Source organism: Dromiciops gliroides, chromosome 4 (genome assembly GCF_019393635.1).
Source record: "Dromiciops gliroides isolate mDroGli1 chromosome 4, mDroGli1.pri, whole genome shotgun sequence".
Taxonomy (NCBI): domain Eukaryota; kingdom Metazoa; phylum Chordata; class Mammalia; order Microbiotheria; family Microbiotheriidae; genus Dromiciops; species Dromiciops gliroides.
The window spans coordinates 338,360,049-338,382,092 of NC_057864.1; the positions used below are offsets into that span (position 1 = coordinate 338,360,049).

At 37.2% G+C, this 22,044-nt stretch overlaps 1 protein-coding gene across 2 annotated transcripts in view; it reads right to left on the reverse strand.

Moving 5' to 3' along the window:
• Positions 1-953: 953 nt before the first annotated feature.
• Positions 954-22,044, reverse strand: part of SNX3 (sorting nexin 3) — a 42,358-nt gene continuing 21,267 nt past the window's right edge. The window contains exons 2-4 of one of the 2 annotated variants that reach the window (XM_043962982.1): positions 10,688-10,783; positions 3,100-3,224; positions 954-1,699 (exon numbers count right to left, since the gene is read on the reverse strand). In XM_043962982.1, coding sequence (XP_043818917.1) covers positions 1,594-1,699; positions 3,100-3,224; positions 10,688-10,783 — 327 coding nt within the window. In that variant the 3' untranslated portion in view covers positions 954-1,593. The remainder of the gene's footprint in view (positions 1,700-3,099; positions 3,225-10,687; positions 10,784-22,044) is intronic. The other variant, XM_043962983.1, reaches the window with a different exon arrangement.

Sequence of the window (22,044 nt, forward strand, 5' to 3'; positions counted from 1 at the left end):
CTCACCAAAAAACAACAACAACAAAAACAAACAAAAATCAAAAAACTTAAGTTAAAGGGGATTCAACAGCTTGTGGCAAGAAGCATTGTACTTTAAAATAAAATTTTTAAAAAAAGAAGCATTGTACTTGCAATCAATCAAGTACCCAGTTTAATAGGCTCCCCAGAGGCCCCTCTACAAGGAACTTTGTGGTATCTGTATGACTCACCTTTTTTTCGGGGGGGGGGGGGGCGAGGAATAGGCGAGGAATAAGCAATTTTAGGGCTAACTTGGCTCTTCCGACAGACTTCATATACTGGTTTTTCTTATTATTATAGAATATCCACTTTATCTAGTTCAGATAAACACTCCCTAATGACCAAAGGGATCCTGGAGTTCCCCCTCCTCCAAAATTTTGGTGACGTGCATCAGGTATTATGTCTATTGTGAACTGGCCAGGGTACAGTCTTCAGCAGTAAGATATCATTTTTGTCCAGTTTTCCCCAGTTTATGCAGACTGCTATTATGTTTTGCTGCTCAAATATTATATTATAGAGGGAACATGGCTTAGCAGATTCAGGAAAAAAAGACTGACTATGAAATGTGGTTCAAATAAGTTGCTCAAGTTAGCTGGAAATAAAATGGAAAAGAAAGACGCACTATGCCTAACTCAAAGGTTTATTATTATTATTTTTAACAATGACTTGGGGTTACATAGTATTTTGCAAATAAGCACTTCATAAATTATTCCATAAACCTTAAAAGGCAGTGCTTTTTTTAATGCACTGCAATGTTTTTAAAAATTACCCCATTCAGAGGCAGAAGCATATTTGATATCACCACTTTCTTCTTTAAAGAGGAGTGAAGTTACAAGAGAATATATAATTAGTAAATCATCCCTCCCAAGAAATGAAGTAATAAAACCATAAAGAAGAAAGGCTTGAAGCAAAGTAACAATCGATACACATTAGAAATGTATTTTCATTTTTATTTCAAAACAACTTAAATTTTTAGACAAATGATTTTAGTATATAAATTTGATTGTTTTTTTTATACAGAATATAAAGATTTCCCTCATTAGTCTTCCATAGAAAGTGTTTTACAAGCCTGAAGGAAGATACTTTCTGCACACGAGTTTTTCTCTCACATGTGGAGTACTGGAAAACAACTGCCTAATGCTTCTACACATAAATTAGAACAGGTGACACTGCATATCAAAAAGAGCGTGAGAAACATTTTAGTCAGACACAAGAAGCAGATGTGACACGGAAAACTGTGCAATTCCAGTAAGGCCAAGTCAGTAACTTTAGTTGGGACACAGCAGATAATAGAGGGGGACGAGTAGTGTGCACCGAATTAAAATAGCACTCAAGAGCAATTTTTTTTTTTAAAGGTAAAAAGAGGGATTTTTGCTAAAGCAAATTAATTTGTTTTAACTGCCAAAACAAAGCAAAATTGAGCATCATAATGAGTGTTAGTATACTGGAGGCTTATTGGCCCGTTTCTGTGCAGCATGCTAAAATTAGCGAGAACCTCTTCACCGGTGCGTATGAATCACTAATATTCATGGTAATAGTTTTGTTTATTTTTACATAGATTTTTTTTTTACAGCATTCAGGCATGTCTGATTTTGGATGGAGTATAACTTTTATCTATTATTTCATCTTGTAAAAACATGTGAAGACAACGTTCATTCTGTGCCAAGGGGTGGCCAGCAACCCTAGGAATAAGAATAAAAAAAAGACTCAATTCACAGAATTTCACAAAAATGGGGAAAAGAGACTAAGTTTGGGTTTACACACACACACACACACACACACACACACACACACACACACACACACACACACACACACACACCCCTATTTCTTAACACTAAGAATACAACAGCATTCAATACCTTCCCTCAAATCCAGAGAAAATCTCCAGTGACAAAACACTTCAGTGCATATGTAGGAATCAATCAAGGCACATTTCTCTCTTTCCCTTTCTTCATTTAAAGTTGAGCTCTACTAAAATATCTACTGCTACTGCTATTACTAAAGTAAATGAGATTTAAAGTGAGATGAAATCACTATACAGCTTCTGTAACATCTCCTATATGGTACTGAAAAATTCCCAGGATTGCAATGTCTTTCCCAAAAGGGCAGCAAATTCACAAAAGAGAGCGACAAACAGCTGTGTTAAGAAACTTCAGAGACAGTTCTTGGGCTTTGTGCAACTTTCTTCTAGTTTTTTGGTGTTGTTTTTTTTTTCTGGGCTTATCAAGTACATCTTAAAGTTACTAGGAATAACCCATCAAAACTCTCCAAGCTCCTTTAATTACTGAATATATACATAACACAAGATTATTTCCCAGGACTCTTTTTTAAAGGAGGAAACACTGTTAACAATAAGTCTAGAGAGCTGTTTATTAAGGCCAATGCACATTTATAGTCAGTCCTTTTTCCTTTCATGAATCTTCCTATTACCTTCGCTTTTAAAAGAGCTACAATTCAAATGGGAATGAAATACATGGTTAGAAATTTGGGTATGCAGTCTATTAAGGGTTTCTAAAGTAAAAGACCAAATTGAGACAAACAATCCTAAGTATTCTTACAGTTTCAAAAGAATACATTTTACCATGAAAATTAAAGAAAAACGTGCACCTTTACACAAGACATGCTGATAATACCTCCATCTGCAATCAAACAAAATGATTGCAAGTGCATTGTAAGTTTTATTGTTCATGATAGAACATACCTTAAATCAGAAAGATCCACACAAGTAAAACTGCATTTTTTTAAATGCTGTAATTTCAGTAGTAATTTGCATAAATTAACCAAGCAAAACAAATACAAAACTTAGGTCAACACAAAGATACTCATTTCAATCACTCAAGTGTGTTAATATTTAACATCATACACATCATTCAACTTGTTAGATACTTCTACATTTCTGAAGTTTAAATTATGCAAAAGTTACACTAGCTTAGAAATGGCTCTCAAGTCCAAAAGGAAAGGCAGTATTTTACACAATAAGCAAAACTGGTATTTGTAGGCTGTGAAAAAAAGTGTGTATGTTTAATTCCATATCAGGAAAGGTTACCTGCACTTGCCTTAAAGGATAGTGAGTACTTACTTGTTTATAAATTGTTCAAGCCCTTGTTTCCTTTCCTCTATAAAAGAATCATCAAATATTCCATCATCTCCTCGAAAAGGAAGCTGACGCAGAAATGCTTTCCCAGGAAGAGGTGGGACTACAACCTGAAGAGGAAAAAGAAGACAGTTTAGTTCATGCTGATCTAAGGCTGAGAACTGGTGATTTATAGAATACTTCATTCCAGACTAGCCCTCATTGCAAATTCACATCTTTTTAGCTAGTTTACAGAGATCACTGCTAAGGAAAACAATTGGGGAAAAGATTATTCTCACTACCTTCTGGAGGTGAACAATTACAGAACCACTGTTTAAGGAAATTCCAAACGTGAAGACCTCCTATCCAAATTACCTTTAATGCCAAATGACTTACTCGTGTCAGGGTTTTGTTTTTTTGTGGGTTTTTTTTTTTTGTGACTAGCAAAAGTGTAATTGCCTGGAAGAATGGGGGGAAAATGCAAAAGAACACTTCATCACCTACTACACAAAAAAAGAGGAGGAGGAAACAAAATCTGGTTAAAGAAGAAATGCTATAAAAGGTAAAAGGTAACACAAGATAAGGATATTATAAGGTTAAGAAATTAAATTTGGATTATCCTTGTTGAAAACACTTGGAATTTGAGATTTTAGAAAGAACACAAAAACTGGAAATCAAAGAAATGCCCGTCAATTAGGGAATAGCTAAACAAACTGTGGTATATGATGGTGATGGAATATTATTGTGCTATAAGAAATGACAGACAGGAAGACTTCAGAAAGGCCTGGAAAGACATGTATGAAATGATGTATAGTGAAGTGAGCAGAACCAAGAGAACATTGTGCACAAAGACAGCAATATCGTGACTTGACTATTCACAATACAATGATCCAAGACAATCTCAAAGGACTATTGATGAAACACACTATCCACCTCCAAAGAAAGAATTGATACTGATGGAACAGACTGAAGCATGCTATTTTTCACTTTCATTTTTTTCTTTTAATCAAATTTTCTTGTACAAAATGACAAAATATGGTAATATTTTACATAATCACACATGTATAACCCATATATAATTGCTTGCCACCTCAGGGAGGGGGAGGATAGGGAGAGAAGGAGGGATATAAATTGAAACCCAAAACCATAAATAAAAATATTTATTACATTAAAAAAAAAAGAAAGAAAGAACATAGTAGTGGGAGGCCAATGTCTCCCTTTAATAGTATTACTAATTTGGAGGATGACCACAAGCAAATTGCCTCATCTGTAATGTGATATAGCTTAAAAGTTCCAGGATCTGGAATTTTCTATGAAAAATATGCCAAGGTAAAAGAGAATGATCCTTAAGATAAGTGAAAAGTAAACAAAAGGGCTTCAAAGAATCAAAGTCCATTCTTTGAATAAAATCAAGAAAAAATGCTAACATTTGTATCTGGCTGGACTGCTTAGCACAAGTGTGGTTACATGCACTTCTAGTATCAAGTAACTTCTAGTATCTTTCCTCTGGACATTTTCATTGGAAAGAGCAGTTTACGAAGGAAGGAAGATGAGTATACTTTTGGACATCTAGAATCTGAGGTGACAGTGGGAAATGCAACTAAAACCACTTTTGTTGTATTTGTTGTCTCCCCTATTAGAATGTAAGCTCTCTGAGGGTAGAGATGATTTTGCTGTTATCTTTTTGTATCCTGAGTGCTTAGTAAATGTATGAGTCAGCTTTGGATATGGAAATGAAGAAGAGTCTGTTAAATCGAACCTGTTTTTTTCTCTCTTTAAAATGTATCTCAGATTTGCCCATCTCTTTCCATCAGCCCTGTCCAAGCCCTCAAGCTCTTACATCTAGATGGCTACATTTATCTCCCTGCCTTTCTCCTGGCCCTCTTCTATTCCATTCTGCATACTGTCATCCAACTAATCTGACCTAACAATGAAATCTACTTTCCTGCCTTAAGAAATGACTATAGTTCTTTTCACCTACTGTAGTAAGTCCAAACATCTGCGTGATTTTCAAGGCCTTTGGTCAATCTTATTTTCTTGCTACTTTGTAAAATAAGCCCTCCACTCCAATAAATTCAATCTCTGCACTGATCCCAGAACACAATACATCTTCATTCTTGCCTCCTTGCCTTTATTCATACTGTTCCATCTTAACACAATGAATAGTCTATCATTCTGCCCAAACAATTCCTCGATGAATAATTCTTTAACTATTGGGGCTCATGCTGATCTTTCTTCTCAACTAGAGAAAATGCCTAACCTAAATTTGCTGAACAAATTACCCTGGAGTCTATCTAATACAGTTTTTAACACTCAACCGCTCTGATTCTTTCATATTATCAGTTTTGTCTCCCCCAAGTAGAATACAAGTATTTTGAGGGCAGGAATCATTTTATGATCGCTTCCTCCAAACCACAAATATTTGAGTTTGTATTACCCCAAAAGGTGTAAATGAAGAGTTGGATACAACTGAAAAATGACTGAACAACAATAATTATGTACAAGGTGTTACCAAGGGCATACTGATGATTCAAATACTCCTCAACCAGTAGGAATTATATTTTAATAGCAAGGAAAAAAGAAACAGACCCAAACAACTAATACAATGGTGTTGTTGTTTGTCCTTTGTTACTGAAGAGGAACGTGATAGATGTCATGACTTGCAATGAACTGGATTTAAGTGAGGGAGGGCTCTGCAAGGTCACCAACCTCCCTCTTTCCTCCAGAACCATTTGGGTGTAGTGGCAACATATACATCAGGATGATTGGAGATGGCCCTGGATATTTAAGGCAACTGGGGTTAAGTGACTTGCCCAGGGTCACAGAGCTAGTGTCCAAGGTGAGATTTGAACTCAGGTCCTCCTGACAAAAGGACCAGTGCTTTATCCACTGAACTACCTACCTGCCCACTAATACAATGTAGAATTGTGATATATTGTAAAAGGAGGTACAAATATCAGAAGTTCAGTGGCTGGGCAGTGGGTAAAAGTCTAGAATGCTTAATGGTGGGGTTTAAACATCTGAGTTGAGTATAAGAAGACACAATTTCAATGAAGAAAGATAGAAGGTAGAGTAGAGATAAGGGATAATTGGTGGGAGGAAATAGAAGAGTATTTCAAGCAAAGGAAAGCATGTACTTTTTTTTTTTTTAAGTGAGGCAATTGGGGTTAAGTGACTTGCCCAGGGTCACACAGCTAGTAAGTGTTAAGTGTCTGAGGCCGGATTTGAACTCAGGTACTCCTGACTCCAAGGCCGGTGCTCCATCCACTGCGCCACCTAGCTGCCCTGGAAAGCATGTACTTTCATGCAGAGATAAAAAAACACTGGGTTATCTTGAAGAAATGAAAAATAATGCAGGTTGGTTACAGCATGGTAACAGTTAAATCTAGAGCTAAAAGGGACTTGAGAGGCCATTCAATACAATCCTCCTATTTCACAAGTTAAGGAAAATGAGACTCAAAGAGGTTCAGTAACTTCCCAAAATAACAACACTAGTAGTATCTGGCATGGTATTTGAACCGGAGTCTTCTGATTCCACAGCAGTGGTCTTCTCATTGCTCCACACTGCAGCAATGACATAAAAGAAGGGAAAGTTGAAGCCATATCATGGCAGACCTTGAATACCGGAACAGGGGAGTAACATAGCCAAAGTTTTGCTTTAGGAAGATTATGTAGTCAGTCAGTGAAATAAACTAGTGTTTATTGGCCACCCATTATGTACCAATCACTGTGCTAAGCACTAGGGAAACAAATAAAGGTAAAAGACAGAAGAAGCTCACTGTCTAACGGGGAGGACAACACACAAACAACTACTTAAAACAAGATATATCAGAGATAGAGGTATGCATGTATATGTGTATGTATGTATATAAAAATAAACTGGAGATGACTGCAGGGGGAAAGCACTAAGATGGAGGAGGACTGGGAAAAGCTTTCTGCAGAAGGCAAAGCTTTAGCTGAGATTTGACGGAGACCAGGGAAGCCAAGAGGGAGGGTATGATAGGCAGGAGGGGCAGCCAGTGAAACACACAAGAGCTGGGAAATGGGAGTGTCATGTACCTGAAAGAGCAAAGCGAAGTCAGCTTGCCTGGATCTCAGAATACCTGGAGGGGAGTAGGTTGTAAGAAGGGGTAGCAAGAAGCCAGGGAGCACCTGGAGTTTACTGAATAGGGAAGGGGACTATGGGGTATTGTTGGTTAAAGGAAAATCACTTTGACATCTGAGAGGAGGCCAGACTGGAACGGGAAATAAATTTGTGGCAGGGACACCAACTAGAAGGCTATTGCAATAGTCCAGGTGTAGAGTGGTGGCAGCATCAGAGAGAAGAGCACACATACAACAGAAGTTATGATGGTAGAAACAACACGATTTGACAGGTGATTGGATGTAGAAAGGAGGTGAGAGAGAATAAGGAGCTGAGGATGACACCTAGGTTTCCAGACAGGATGATGGTATCCTTGACAAGGTTTCATGGGAAAGATCAATTCAGTTGTGAACATATTGAATTTAAGATGTCTAAGGAACATCCCATTTTGAGATGTCTAATAAGCAGCTGGAGATGTGAATCTGGGGGTCAGGAGAGAGGTTAGGGCTTGATAAGTAGATCTGAAGATCATTTGCAAAGAGATTATAACTGAAACCATGAGGTGATGAGATCACCAAGTGAAAGAGTATTGTGTCATTTGAAATATTGGGGGAAAGCCTGTCTCTGTTCTAAGTTACTGGGGAACTTAGCTGGGGTTTCTAATATATTGCTACTTATAAATTAGAAGCTATTACATCAGTTTTTGGCAGCAAGCATTTATTATTAAATTATATTAAATGTTAGTAAGGAGTTGACCGCATTTAAGCCAAGCCAAAAATCCCCATCACCAGAGAGAGTGAGAGCACAAATGTATGGCTCCAGAATTCAGAGGTCATACATTACCTAGAGCTAGAGTGAGAAGAGGAGGGGGGAAAAGTGGCTGCCTCCTTCGGCGTCCCAGCCTAAGAGAGCACAAGCCTCTGGTGGACTAGTGGAAAGGCGGCTCTTACACACTGCTCAAAGCTAATTGGCTAGCATCATTCAATTCTATTGGTTGACGGGACCTAAGGGTGGTCCATACCAAAACAAGCAGTATGTGCTGAGGTCAGAGTCCAGTAAAAGACAGACAGACCCCTCTGAGAGGAAAAGGCTTTCAGATAGGTGTGATTTCTATCTATTGAGAGTCTGAAATCAGTCTAATCTCTAATGCACCCTTGGAGCTGGCTCTGAGAAACCAGCCAGAGTACCTGAGTGGGGGTAGGGTCACTGGGTCTCCCCCAAAACTCATTATTAATAATTATTTTCTCACAACATAGAATAAGAAAAGTCCAGGATGGAGCCTTGGGGGATTCCTATGGTTATTAAGATGACATGAATGAAAATCCAGCAAAGGAGATGGAGAAGGAGCAGTCAGAGAGGAAGGACAGAGCTGAGTCATGAAAACCTAGAGAGAAGAGAGCTATCAAGGATAGAGGGTGATCAGTGGTATCCAAGGCTACAAGAAAAAAAAATTAAAGAAAGATGGGGATTGGGAAAAAGCTATTCATTAGATTTAGTATCATTAGGGACTTTGGAGAGAACCATTTCTGTTGAATGATAAGGAAGCCAGAAAGCAAAGAATTAAGAGTGACAGGAAAGGAAGTGGAGGCTTCTATTTTATGGTCTTCTCAAGAAGTTTAGACACAAAAGGGAGGTGAGAAATAGGACTACAGTTAACCAGGAAAGATGGATAAAGTGACAGTTTTTTGAGGATGGGAGCAACAAAGACATGTTTGTTATCAGCAAGGAAGCAGCTAGAAGCCAGAGCAACTAAAGATTAGTGAGGAAGTTATACAGGTAGAGAGGACAATCTGCAGAAGAAAGAATGGAATGGGATCCATCATGCACTTAAGAGGGGTTTGCCTCTTCATCTTTACACATTCAAACAATATACAAGATACAAGAAGGGAGACTAGATCCAATTATATAATATCATAAAATTCATGAGTATGCTAACAACTCTGTTTATAAGTAAGAAAACTAAAGCTGAGAAGATATGAAACATTCCTTCAAGGTCACAAAACTTATTAAGCGGCAGAGCTACTTGAACCCAGGTCCTCTCCATTCTAAACTTGGTGATCTTTCCACTATAACAAACAGATTAGAAGGCTATTCTAATAATTCAAGTGAAAAGTGTTAAGACTCAGAACCAAGACCCATTAGGAAATGGGAAAGAAAAGGCAAAAGGCATTATAAAGACAGAATCTATAGGACCTGGCAATTAAGCTTGAGATGGGAATGGTGAGGGAAAAGAAAATCAAAAGTGACTGAAGGTTTTAGCCTGGATGACTTCAAGGATGGTGGTAACAGAAACAGAGAAGACAAGGAAGATAATAATTAGATTTTCCTTTAGGTGGGGATGGGGGAGAAGACTCGGAAGAAAACTAATTTAGTTTTGAACATGATGAATTTGAAATGCTAAAAGGACAAGTAAATATAGATATCTGTCAGGTAATTCGAAATGAAGATCCATAGCTTAAGTGAGAAGTCAAGATATAAATTTGAAAGTTATTCTCAGGTCTGCATCACTAATTTTGTATAGGCCAGAAATAACATGTTCAGTTGCTTCTAATTTTAGGGTATGGAATATTTTTAATATAGTCAAGGCATAGTTCAATGTAAAATTTAATTCAAGATTTAAGACAGTCATATAATATCATCTGTATTCTTAACTTGGCAAAAATTGTCTTATAATCATGTAAGTCATAGAACAATACAGTCTTTGTTGAACTGACATTAATGACCACCCAAAGGGACAACACAGAAGAGTACAGTGGGCTCAAACATACTACAAAACATTCAACCAAGAAATTGCTCAGGAAAAGCAGTGTGAAAATGCCAAAGAAATACATCAATAAGACAAACTAGAAGCCCAATGATGGAAACTGAACAGTCAGCTTGTCACAATGTCAGGGGAACACAAGGAAGATTCCTAGCCATTCAGGAATAACTACTGTTTAGGTGAACTAATGGACCGGGAGGGATATGGTTGAGTTTTGATCTGTATCAGTAGTGGGAATATTCAAATCTGAGATTACAGATCCACTAGGAGACTAGAATTTTAGCAATACACATTTAAAATGAAAATATTAAACTGAAGAGAAACAGGATTTTGGGTGAAGCATTGGTATAATAGTACATAAAAGTATCTGAGGAAATCATTACTTCTGCTTAGATATAAGAAGGTGTTTCCAATACAAAGCTTTTGGAGGGTTTGAAAGGAAAGAATAAGGACTATAACCAAGTATATAGACATGGTATTAAAAGGGGAGGAAAAAGTTGATCTTAAAGGTCCAGTATGCTATGATTCTCATATATCTTTCTAAGTATCACTGAATAAAAATGAAACCAAAGTACAAAAAAACCAAAGATCATCATTTAGCTCCTCATTTTCTATTAAGAAGCTGATATATCCTCAAAAACACAAAACACAAATCAAAACTCTTTTCCTGATAGTTTTAATATTTTAGCTTAGAATACATTTTGCTTACTGGTAACATTATAAAAATGTTGTTCTACCCTGATTCTCACCTTGCTTTCTCTTTCTAATTCACTTCGAAGCCACTCAAAATCACTGTATCTTCTTCTCACAGAAGACTCCTTCAACTTGAAAATAGGAAGATTTGTCTGAAAGACAAAAAAAGGGTTTATGTTATATGTTTGGAAAAAAACACCTTTTTCTTTAAAAAAAAAGAAGAAGAAAAATATGTTTAGCTGTCAACCCAGCACAGATGTATAAAAAAAAAAATGCTAGGCCAACTTGACTTAGGAAGGAAACCATTAGATAGCCTAAAGGAGACAGTATTGCATCTTTGAAAAGACAAAAAGTATAGATTTTTGAATTAATTGTTAAAGGGAATATTAGTTAAAGAGCATAAAGTTTAAACAACTGGACAAAAAGTTGTTCCTGTTCATGACTACGGCTGGTCATGCTGTCCAAGGTGTTTTATACAAATCTTAAATGCTTTCCTGCAATTCAAAGCAGTAAAATATCTCAAAAATAACTGTGGTATAGGAAGGCAACAGCTAACTACAATCAATTTCTACTTACTACCTCACCTAAGGTACAGCAATTAAAAAAAATCTTTTAAAACAAAATTATTTTGTTTATATTACAAATGTGAGACTATATATCTGATATAATAAAGGAAGATTTGAACAAAGCATTACTGCCTCTCCAATGTCACTATAATACTGTGAAATAACTTGAAAATAAGAAAATTTATCTTCAGTCTTCCCACTAGTAGGAAATTAAAGCAGCCACGAAAATTAGATCAGGTTCACGGATCCAGGGTCTTACAGCTGTGGGCAAGTTAAGTGTTTAAGTAAAACTGAAAACATGATCCCCAACACTCTGAGGTTACACAGGAATGTGAGAAAACATTTAGGGACTTGTAGTCTTTGCAATCCCTCACAGAAGCTTTTCACAATTTCTGACAGTTCAAATGAAAGCCTTTCAGGATCTTTTACCTTTTAAGAATGGAGATAATCTACTGGTCCCCTTCTCTTAGGGAAGATATAAATTAGAAACCAATGGATTGGTGGTCATTTTTAATTTATGGAATATCAGTTATTTACTACTTGACATTACTATTTTATTTTACAAAAGAAAAAATTTTAAACTAATCATTTTAGGAATTTAAATAAGGATTCAGAAGGTTCAAGGAAAACTATATTATGCTAGATCCAACCTAACAAGGTCTTGTTTTCTTGCTTAGGGCAAATATGTGACTTCAATTAAACAGATTTAATACTTTTAGAATGACAAGTAGTATTGATGATAGAAGGTACAAAGAGATTAAGTATGAAACAAAAGGCCAACCCAAACTGATAGGCATTAAAAGAGAACTCGGTCCTAACCAACTAATAAAATTCTAGTTATATGCTTAATAAAAATGCTGCTGGGAGCCAGTGTGTTGCTTAGTAAAAATAAGAGCTTTGTGCTCAGGCCCTTAAACTCGTTTTGTAGTGTTCTCAACTTTTTCCAAAGTGTATTAGCTTCTACACTGTATACCTTACAGCTTGGAGTCCTACACAGATGCTGTATATGTTTCATGCATGAAACCAAATCTCACAAGAGGTTTAAAAGCACTTGAGTTTTCTTTCCCAGGTAACCACAACATTTGTTCATTGTATTAATGACTAAGAGCAAAATTGCACCTAACAAGACTCTTATTATGCTAAAAGTCAAGCTTATATTCAAAGATGCTGGCTTTCTGTACAGAGCAGTATTCTTATCCCCAACAGGGAATAAAAATTAGGTCCCCCAGAGCGCAGGATGATGATTCCCAGAAATAAAGCACTGGATTATTTCTCTCTAATTTCACCTATTGGCTTTTTAACTGAGTTCAACCTTCCGCATTAAAATATTAAGTCTTTGTAAGTGTCTAAAGATAGAAAGGCCTTTACAATACTGAGTGTTTTCTGCAGGTGAGATTTTACATTTTGAATTCCCTCCTCTCAAATTACCTTACAAAAGGGATTAACTGCTCTCTTTTATTCAATACCTTAAGATCAAGCCTGTGAAAAGAGTTCCCTAAGAATTTTCATACTTCTGGGCACGGAAGTCTGTAAAGTTAATCTCTGAAACAACATATCAAGCTTACAGGTACAATGTTGGGGTAAGAGTGCCAATTCAGCTCATCTTACCTTCCATTTTCCCTTTTGAACTTTTGACACACAATCATGATTATATATCTGACTCATTCTAATTCGGAATTTTCACCATTTTGAGAGTAGGCATGTGAGAAAGCTTTCCCTAAGATTTTTCTTTTTCCAAAAGAGCAAAATCAAAGAGTCCACCACAAAAGCCAGTTTTCAAGTATTTTTTAATACATTTTTTTCCTGCCTAATTAGCCTTTTCTCTTTTGCTACCCTAAGAGTATTTGGACATAACCTCATAAATTTTAGCAAAAATGAGTTACTTATCTACTACGTTTTTATGAAATTGCCAGATTCAAAGTGGTAAAATTTATTAGAAATTAGAAAACTAAATCATTTTAAGCCTTACTGACCAAGATTAACACAAAAGAACTACTGAAACCTTACCGTTAAACTACCAACCACATCTGATTACAAACTCTTGAGGTCACTCAATTATTTAGAATGCATTAGTCAAGAGGAAAAAGCTCCAAATCACCTGCTTAGAATGAATACAATGAGATAGCATAGCTATCATCACTGGCATTGCTAAACATTAACAAGAGGCCCAAAAGTTAAGGCTTCACACTTAAGAGTTCTCTTTTCGGGACCCACATGTACAAAAATATTTATAGCTGCTCTTTACGTGGTAGCAAGGAATTGGAAGTTGAGGGGGTGCCCATCAATTGGGGAATGGCTGGACAAGTTGTGGTATATGAATACAATGGAATACTATTGTGCTGTAAGAAATGATGAGCAGGAGGAGTTCAGAGAAACCTGGAGGGTCTTACGTGAGCTGATGATGAGTGAGATGAGCAGAACCAGAAGAACATTGTACATAGTATCATCAACATTGAGTGTTGACCTACTGTGATGGACTATATTCTTCTCACCAATGCAATGGTACAGAAGAGTTCCAGGGAACTCATGACAGAAGAGGATCTCCAAATCCAAGAAAAAAAAAAAAAAGAACTGTGGAGTATAGATGCTGATTGAACCATACTATTTCTTTTGTTTTGGGTGCTGTTTTTTTTTTTTTTCCTATTTTGAGGTTTTGCATTACTGCCCTGATTTTTTCTCTTATAACAGAATTAATGCAGAAATAGGATTAATGTTATTATGGATATATATATATATGTGTGTGTATAGATATATATATGTATATGTATATAGATATATAGATATAACCTATATCAGATTACCTGCTGTCTAGGGGAGGGGGGAGGGAGGGGAGGGAGGGAGAAAAATCTGAAATTGTAAAGCTTGTATAAACAAAAGTTGAGAACTATCTTTACATGTAATGGAAAAAATAAAATACCTTATATGTTAAAAAAAAAAGAGTTCTCTTTTCCATTCCAAGACTTTCCCAATCTTACTGGGTTAATGAAGACTCCCTCTAGAGTCATACTTTTGCCATAGTGTGAAATGGAAGTTACCTTGGTTTTGAATGATATGCCTGCAGAAGGTAATCTTTGGCAACTTTTACCATGTTGGAAAGGGCTCAAATATGACACCAGCAACAGACTAGGCTAGCTTTCCAAGAAGCAGTCTCTTCAAGTACAGAGAAACTTTCCAATAGTCTGGCCAGGCAACACATACAAGGCCCTCAGACCTGGACATCTCCTTTCCACTTGGGCAATGATAGCAGAGTAGTAGGAAGGGGGATGGGGAGGGGTATAAAAGGTGCCAATAATCATACTTTTAAAAGGATCAATAAATATTAGCTACCAATACTATAAATGTGAGGTTCTTATCCAATGACCAGTGAATAGACATACATTCTTGCAGTAAATGAAACCAGAAGAAAAAGAAAATTGCAGTTGAATGAAAGAATGATTCTCAGGTTCACCTTAGAAGGAGAAATAAAGGAGTTGGGGTTTTATTGTGCACCCCAAAGCAATAAGAAATATCATTTTGTGGCATACTTGGCCATCTTATCTTGCTTGCATTCTTTAAGATAGTTGTTGCTTATCTGCTAACTGTGGATCCAAGAACCCAGGAATAGCTTCCCCACTCAAACCACCAGTCCCTGCCTCCAATCTGCTCCCCACAGCCATCACAGAAGGAAGCAACTCTAGAGAATGGACTTAGCAACTGCATCGGAAGCTGCTACAGTCCCTGCTATCATAGGCCCTGAAAAGAAAGTTCTCAGCACTAAAATCATTGGCACCACCAAATGGTTCACCTAATCCTAGTCTCTAACTATAACCTCTCTTCTACTTACTCCACTAAAAATTAATAAATAAAAAATACCGGTTTGATTTTTTTCTAACTATATTTTTCTCCCATGCTTGCCAAACAGACCATCTTATTGCTACTGTTTTGAAACCTTTGAAGCTCTTTTAAGCACTCTGATCTGTATGTTAGATATGAAATCCCTTTACGGTTTGTCTCCTTAAAGTTGTGAAAGTGTAACAAATAATTATGCTAGGAGTCATAGAAGTATCATATTGTAAATCATATCTGAAGACTTCTTTCATATTCAGTTCAGACCTGTGTCCTCTGTTAACCTTACAGGAAAGTATGGGGGGAAGAGGATAAGGAAGGAAGGGTGAAAAAAAAGGGAGTGCAGAGTAGAAGAGGGGACAGTCAGAAGTAAAACACTTTTGAGGAGGAATAGTTTAAAAGAAGATAGAAAATAGAGTAAATACCATGGGAAGGGAATAGGATGGAGGGAAATAGTTATGATGATTGAATATAATGGCAAAATGTATGGTACCTACTTTGCTGAACTAATATGAAGAAAATTCTTTGTCAAATTTAAGGTACTTTATTTAGGTTATGATGAACAGGAGACTATCAGAAAAACCTGGAAAGACCTACATGAACTGAAGCAGAGTGAAATGTACTGCATACAAAATAACAGCAATAGTGTAAGATGATCTGCTGGGAAGCATGTGGTTATTTTCAGCAAGGCAATGATCCAATATAACCCTGAAGGACTTATGAAAATGGCAACCCATCTACAGAGAAAGAAGTGATAGTATCTGAAAATAGATGGAAACACATTTATTTTATTTTTTGTTGTTGTTGAGGCAATTGGGGTTGAGTGACTTGCCCAGGTCACATAGCTAGTCAGTGTTGGGTGTCTGAGGCTGGATTTGAACTCGGATACTCCTGGTTCCAGGGCCAGTGCTCTATCCACTGTGCCACCTAGCTGCCCCTGGAAACACATTAAAAAAAATTTTTTTTCTCTCTTTGACAATTCCTCAATCTGAAGTTTTGGGGGTTTTTTTGACTGTTTTCTCTCACAACCTAGCTAATGTGGGAATGTTTTCCATGACTACTCATGTATAACTTATTTTGAAATGCTTGAGTTCTAGTGGGTGGGGGGTGGGAATAGAGGAGGAAGAGAAGTTGGAACACAAATTTTTTTAAATTGATGTTAAAATTTGTTTTTACATATATTTTGGAAAATAAAATTCTATTTAATAAAAACAAAACAAAACAAAAAGCTTTTATACTTGTTGGGAAGTTTGGGGGTGTGTGGAGAAGGCAGAGAAATTAATAATTAAAATTCTGCCAATTATCTTCTATATTGCCAAACCTCACTGGATTCATCTTAAGATAAATTCTTAATTACATTTTATTTTCACTTATTTTTGAAGCATATTAAATAATTTAGTTGATGACAACTTGGGAATATGAAATAATATTAAGGGATACAAGCATTTTACTCTTGGAAACTCCAGACAAGTTGGTTTTCTCTCTCTCCCCTTTTTTTCCCCTAACCATAAAATAGGATGCTTTTCACTTACCTCAGAAGAATGTGAAGTAGATTATAGAGATTGGATTATACAAAATATTAAGGGCATTTAGAAATATTTACTCTCCCTCCTCCTCAGGAAGACTATTTATTTGGTATAAAATAGCAAAATAATTTTCTAAAAACACTTTAAGTTCATGCTATCCACTTTTAGTTTCTTTTCTTATACTGAGAATCGTTCAGACTGGAGAAATGACATATTGATGTCCACTGTTTCAGTTACTTGAGGTAACTGTCTAAAATATCAGTTCTAAAGGTATCATCTGGGAACCTGATGGGCCCTGAAATCTCAGAGATTAAAACTATTTTTATAATAACACTAAGATGTTAATTTCTAAAACAGTAAATATCAATAGATAAAACCCACAAACAAAAACCTTTGGGGAGAGATCCTCAATAATTTTTAATAGTGTAAAAAGGGGGTCTTGAGACCAAAAAGTTTTAGAACCCCTGGTCTAAGAGAAACCAGGTTGTTTTTGTTTGTTTTTTTAAAACACTGTTAATTAATCTCAACCCAGACCCAGGAGCCAGATTAGATACTTTACAGAGAATAGAATTTGGACACTTCAGTATAGATGTAAGACAGATATTCCCTTCATGCCCAAACACAGAAAGCTGTCTTTCACTTGGGCTTTGAGAACATAACTACAGTTTAGAGAAGGTGACTTATTAAAGTCAATAGCTCACAGATACCCTATATGTGGCTGGATTATCACCAACAACTTGAGCAGAAAGACCAAACCCCTTTATGTTATCATCTGAATACAGTCCAACAATAGATATCAGAAAAATGTTTACTAGCTGTTTCTAATATTTCTTCAGATAGTGTCACGTGTACATCTAAAAAGAGACTGGCAACTACATCAAAAGTATACTCAACAGGCCATGCTCTATTCAGTCAATCCTCAGAGATGTAAATGGATGCCCCACTATAGTTCTCATTAAATGGTTGCATTTCTTCCCATATCTGCATCTTAAGATAAAGGATAAGCTGAGAAGTGCTCCAGTCATTACCTCTCCCTTCAGAACTTTTGATACTAGTTTTACCCAATCTAGAATGGCATGAATAATTGCAGATATGGTTTATAACCTAGATGAACTTCAAATATATCTCAGGATAAGTCATTTAGTAAAGAAAAAGCTTTTAGTCAGGAGACCCTTTTGAAATGTAGATTGTCACTAAGCCAAGGTATTTGGTTCAGTTTTCTCCAAGTACGTGGCCTTCCAGTGTTACAATTCCCCGTTATTTTTTAAAGGTGTCCTTTACAGTATAACTTTCAACTAGTGGAGAGGAAATTATCTCAACTAGTTCTGCTACCTAACTATCCACACTAACACATCTTTTTACATTTTCATGTAGGAACTAGCAACAAGATGCCAGAGATATACCCATAGGTACAAGGTCGCTTAGGGCTTTTGATGAGCAGTTCTCTAGTGGAATGGAGTTTAGTAATGATCTCATAGACCAGGGCAATTTCTCCAAGGAAACAGAAAAATTAATTATGAACAAAGGGAAATCTGTTCATAAGTCCACCTGAAAAGTCTGCAAGGTCTCCACAGACTGGTCAAAAATGCCTCAGGTTATAGACACTGAAACTATTACAATGTAGTCTATAATACTTGTAGTTTACTTCCATATATTGCTAGTATCCATTTATCAAGGTTGTGTAGAAAATGATTTATAAATGGTAAGCCACTATATACAATATGAGTTAATTTGCTAATGGTAAGCCAGGGTGCATTAACAGGTTCCTATCTATCAGAGGATCACAGAACTAGAACTAGAAGGGTCTACAAAGACTATCAAGGCCAACCCTCCCTTCTTTTATTTGCTCAGAATAAGAAAACCCAATTAAAGACAAAGAAAAAGCTCATTTCTATTAGCAGAGAACTTCTTAGGAGACCTTACATGATGAACAGTCTTTGTTACTATTTATCAGGAACCATTTTATTTTTGTCCTATTAGAATCTAATCGCCTTGGGAATAAGGATTGCTTCGTTCCTTGTATTTGTATCCCCAGTCCCTAGCTCAGCACTGGCACTCAAAAGGCACAACTTTATTAAGTGCCCACTATGTGCCAGGCACTGTGCTACTCATTGAGATACAAAGTCAAATGCAAAACAATCCCTGCCCTGAAGGAGCTTTCATTCTAACATTGCAAAAAGTGAAACATGGAAGCATCGCATACATAACAAGCCTACACAAAGTAAGTACAAGGTAACCTTGCAGAAACATGAACAAGACCACTGGGGAAAGAGAAAGGGAGGGATGTGGAACAGGAATGGATTCAGAAGGTGACACTTAAGCTAGCTCTTAAAGAAAACCAGAGTTGAAAAGGCTGAGGCAGAGCAATCTAGAAATGAGGGACAGCAAATGAAAAGACAAAGAGAGAATATCATATGTGAGGAACAGCCAGTAGGCTGGTCTGCAGGTGCGTAGATGGGAATACTGTGTAAAAAGACTAGAAAGGTAGGATAGTGTTCAGTTGTGAAGAGCTAAATGCCAAATGCAGTTTATCTTTGATCCTAGAGATAATAGTAAGCTGGTGAATCAAGTGGTGGAAAAAGAAACATGGTCAGACCTATACTTTAGGAAAAATCTCACTGGCAGCTATGTGGAGAATATACTGGAGTGTGAAGAGACTAAGGGTGGGGAGATCTACTAAGATTCTATTGGATTAGACCAGGTGAGGGGTGGCACAGCAGGGTAGTAGTTCTTTGAATAAGAATGGAAGCAGAATCAATAGGATAAGGTAACTGTTTAGATAATGACTAAGTTAGAGAATAATTTTAAATGACCCTAAGGTTGGACCTGGGTGAATGAAAGGATAGTTCCTCAAATGTAACAAAGAAGTTTGGAGGAAGAGTAGGTTTGAGGGAGAAGATAATGAGCTGTTTTAAATACAATGAGTCTGAGATGTCTATGGATATTCAGTTTTAAAATATCCAACATCATGCAGGACTGAAGCTCAAGAGAGAGACTAGGTCTGGATGCACAGCTTTGGGAGTTTTCTGTATAGAGATGGTAACTGAATCCATGGGATCTGATGATTCCTGGCTCCTAGACTTCCAAGCCATGTTGTTTCAGCCCCTGGAGTTTCTCCATCCTAGAAAATCCAACCACCCCTGAACCCTTCTCCACATGGAACATCCATGTGTAAGCTCACCCTCCTTTACCACTGGCAAGTTCCCCCTGGAGCCTCCACTTTGTGAAGGAGCCCAGATGGCCCTTTAATCTCCTGGCTTCTGGATTTCAAAATCATGTCCCTTTGCCAGTTATGTCTGTCCATCTCCAAACGTCTTTCAGTTCCCTTATGTGTGCTGTCTTCCCCTATTAGAATGTAAGCTCCTTGAAGGCAAAGATTGTTCTTCTCTTTGTTTACTTTGCTCATATTTTTATCCCTAGCCTTAGGCACATTGGTTAATACATGCTTGTTTCCTTCTTTCCTAGACAAGATCCAAGTAAGAGAATCTAGAGAGCCTCAGGGTACACACACACACACACACACACACACACACAGGTAGTGGGAATGAAATTGATGAAAATCCATCACTTAAAAGTGGTTAGAAAGGCAGGAGGAGAACCAAGAAGAGCAGTGTCAGAAAAACCTAGAAGTGAGGTTGGGCAAAAGAAGCAAATGTTGCAGAGGTCAAGAAGGATGAGCACTAAGAAAAGGCCATCAGATTTAACAGTTAAGAGATCACTGGTAATTTTAGAAAGAGCAGTTAAGTGAGTGAAGTTGGAAGCCAGATTGCTAAGGACTTAGAAGGGTATGAGAGGAGAGCAAGTGGAGACACTGAGTACAGATGATGAAAAGGTGGCCTTTCTAGCCAATGTGCCAGGCACCCTGCTGCAACAACAGACTGCTCCCATTATCATCTTTCCCTATCTACTAGTTCCTTGCTTTTTTTTTTAATTAATAAAGTATTTTTTTCCATTACATGTAAAGATAGTTCTCAACTTTTGTTTATACAAGCTTTACAATTTCAGATTTTTATCCCTCCTTCCCCTCCCTCCCCCCTCCCCTAGACAGCAGGTAATCTGATATAGGTTTTATATATATATAATAACATTAATCCTATTACTGCATGTCATAAGAGAAAAAATCAGAGCAATGATGAAAAACCTCAAAACAGAAAAAAACAACAGCATCAAAAACAAAAGAAATAGTATGGTTCATTCAGCATCTATACTCCGCAGTTCTTTTTTTTTCCCCTTGGATTTGGAGATCCTCTTCTATCACAAGTTCCCTGGTAGTTCCTTGCTTCTTACAAACATACCTAAGTCTCCCTTATCTTTGAAAACAAAAAGCCAACCCCCCCAAAAAAACTTTATTAGATCCTACCATCTCTCTTAGCTATCATTCTGTATCTCTCCTCTATCTTAGCTAAACCTGCTAAAAGACCCATCTGTACTCAGTGTCTCCACTTGCTCTCCTCTCACACCCTTCAAAATCCTTAGCAATCTGACGAGAGGGAGAAAAGGGAGCTCAGGGAGCTTGCAGCTCTAAGGTCCTTAGCTGAGCAGGTTGGTGAGGAGGGACTGTGAGAGTCTTGAGAAGAGGTCTGGAACAGTCACTGTGCTAAGAGGAATCGGGGAACAGTAAAACTAAGAATGCCATGAAAGGCCACTGGAAATGAAATAACACAAATCTATAATAAACCCAATCAGCAGAGTTGCATGATTCCCTCCAGTTCTGCCTCTACCAACACAACCATATCTAACAGCATATACAACAAAAAATAAACAAGGAACAAGGTATGGAAATCTGTTTATTTCCAGGAGAAACTGTCTCTATCGCCTATGTTTTTGAATTTGTTTTTGGTTTTCTATCTACTTCCTCTATGTCTATGAATTATCACCTTTTGCTGCTGTCGATGTGTCTCACTTCAGCACTTTCTCACATGACTTTTCTAATTTACTATTGTCTGGAGAACCAAACAAACTTGTTAGAAGCCTACCAGAATTTTTTTTTTTTTTTTAGTGAGGCAATTGGGGTTAAGTGACTTGCCCAGGGTCACACAGCTACTAAGTGTTAAGTGTCTGAGGCCGGATTTGAACTCAGGTCCTCCTGACTCCAGGGCCGGTACTCTATCCACTGCGCCACCTAGCTGCCCCGAAGCCTACCAGAAATAAGAGTAACTGGGATCTGAGGTAATGCCTGAGCATCTCTGAGAATTAATCACATAAGTATATGTGGATTTTTTTTTGGTGGGTCAATGAGGGTTAAGTGACTTACCCAGGGTCACACAGCTAGTAAGTGTCAAGTGTCTGAGGTCAGATTTGAACTCAGGCCCTCCTGAATCCAGGGCCAGTGCTTTATCCACTGCGCCACCTAGCTGCCCCAAGTATATGTGGAATTTGACAAGAATCAGAGAACTTTTGCTTCCCTGCATCCATAAGACCAGAAGGAAGGGAATGGGAAACCCAACGCCCCCTCCTTGCAAACCCTAACTTCCAAGTTCACTGTCAACTTGAGTG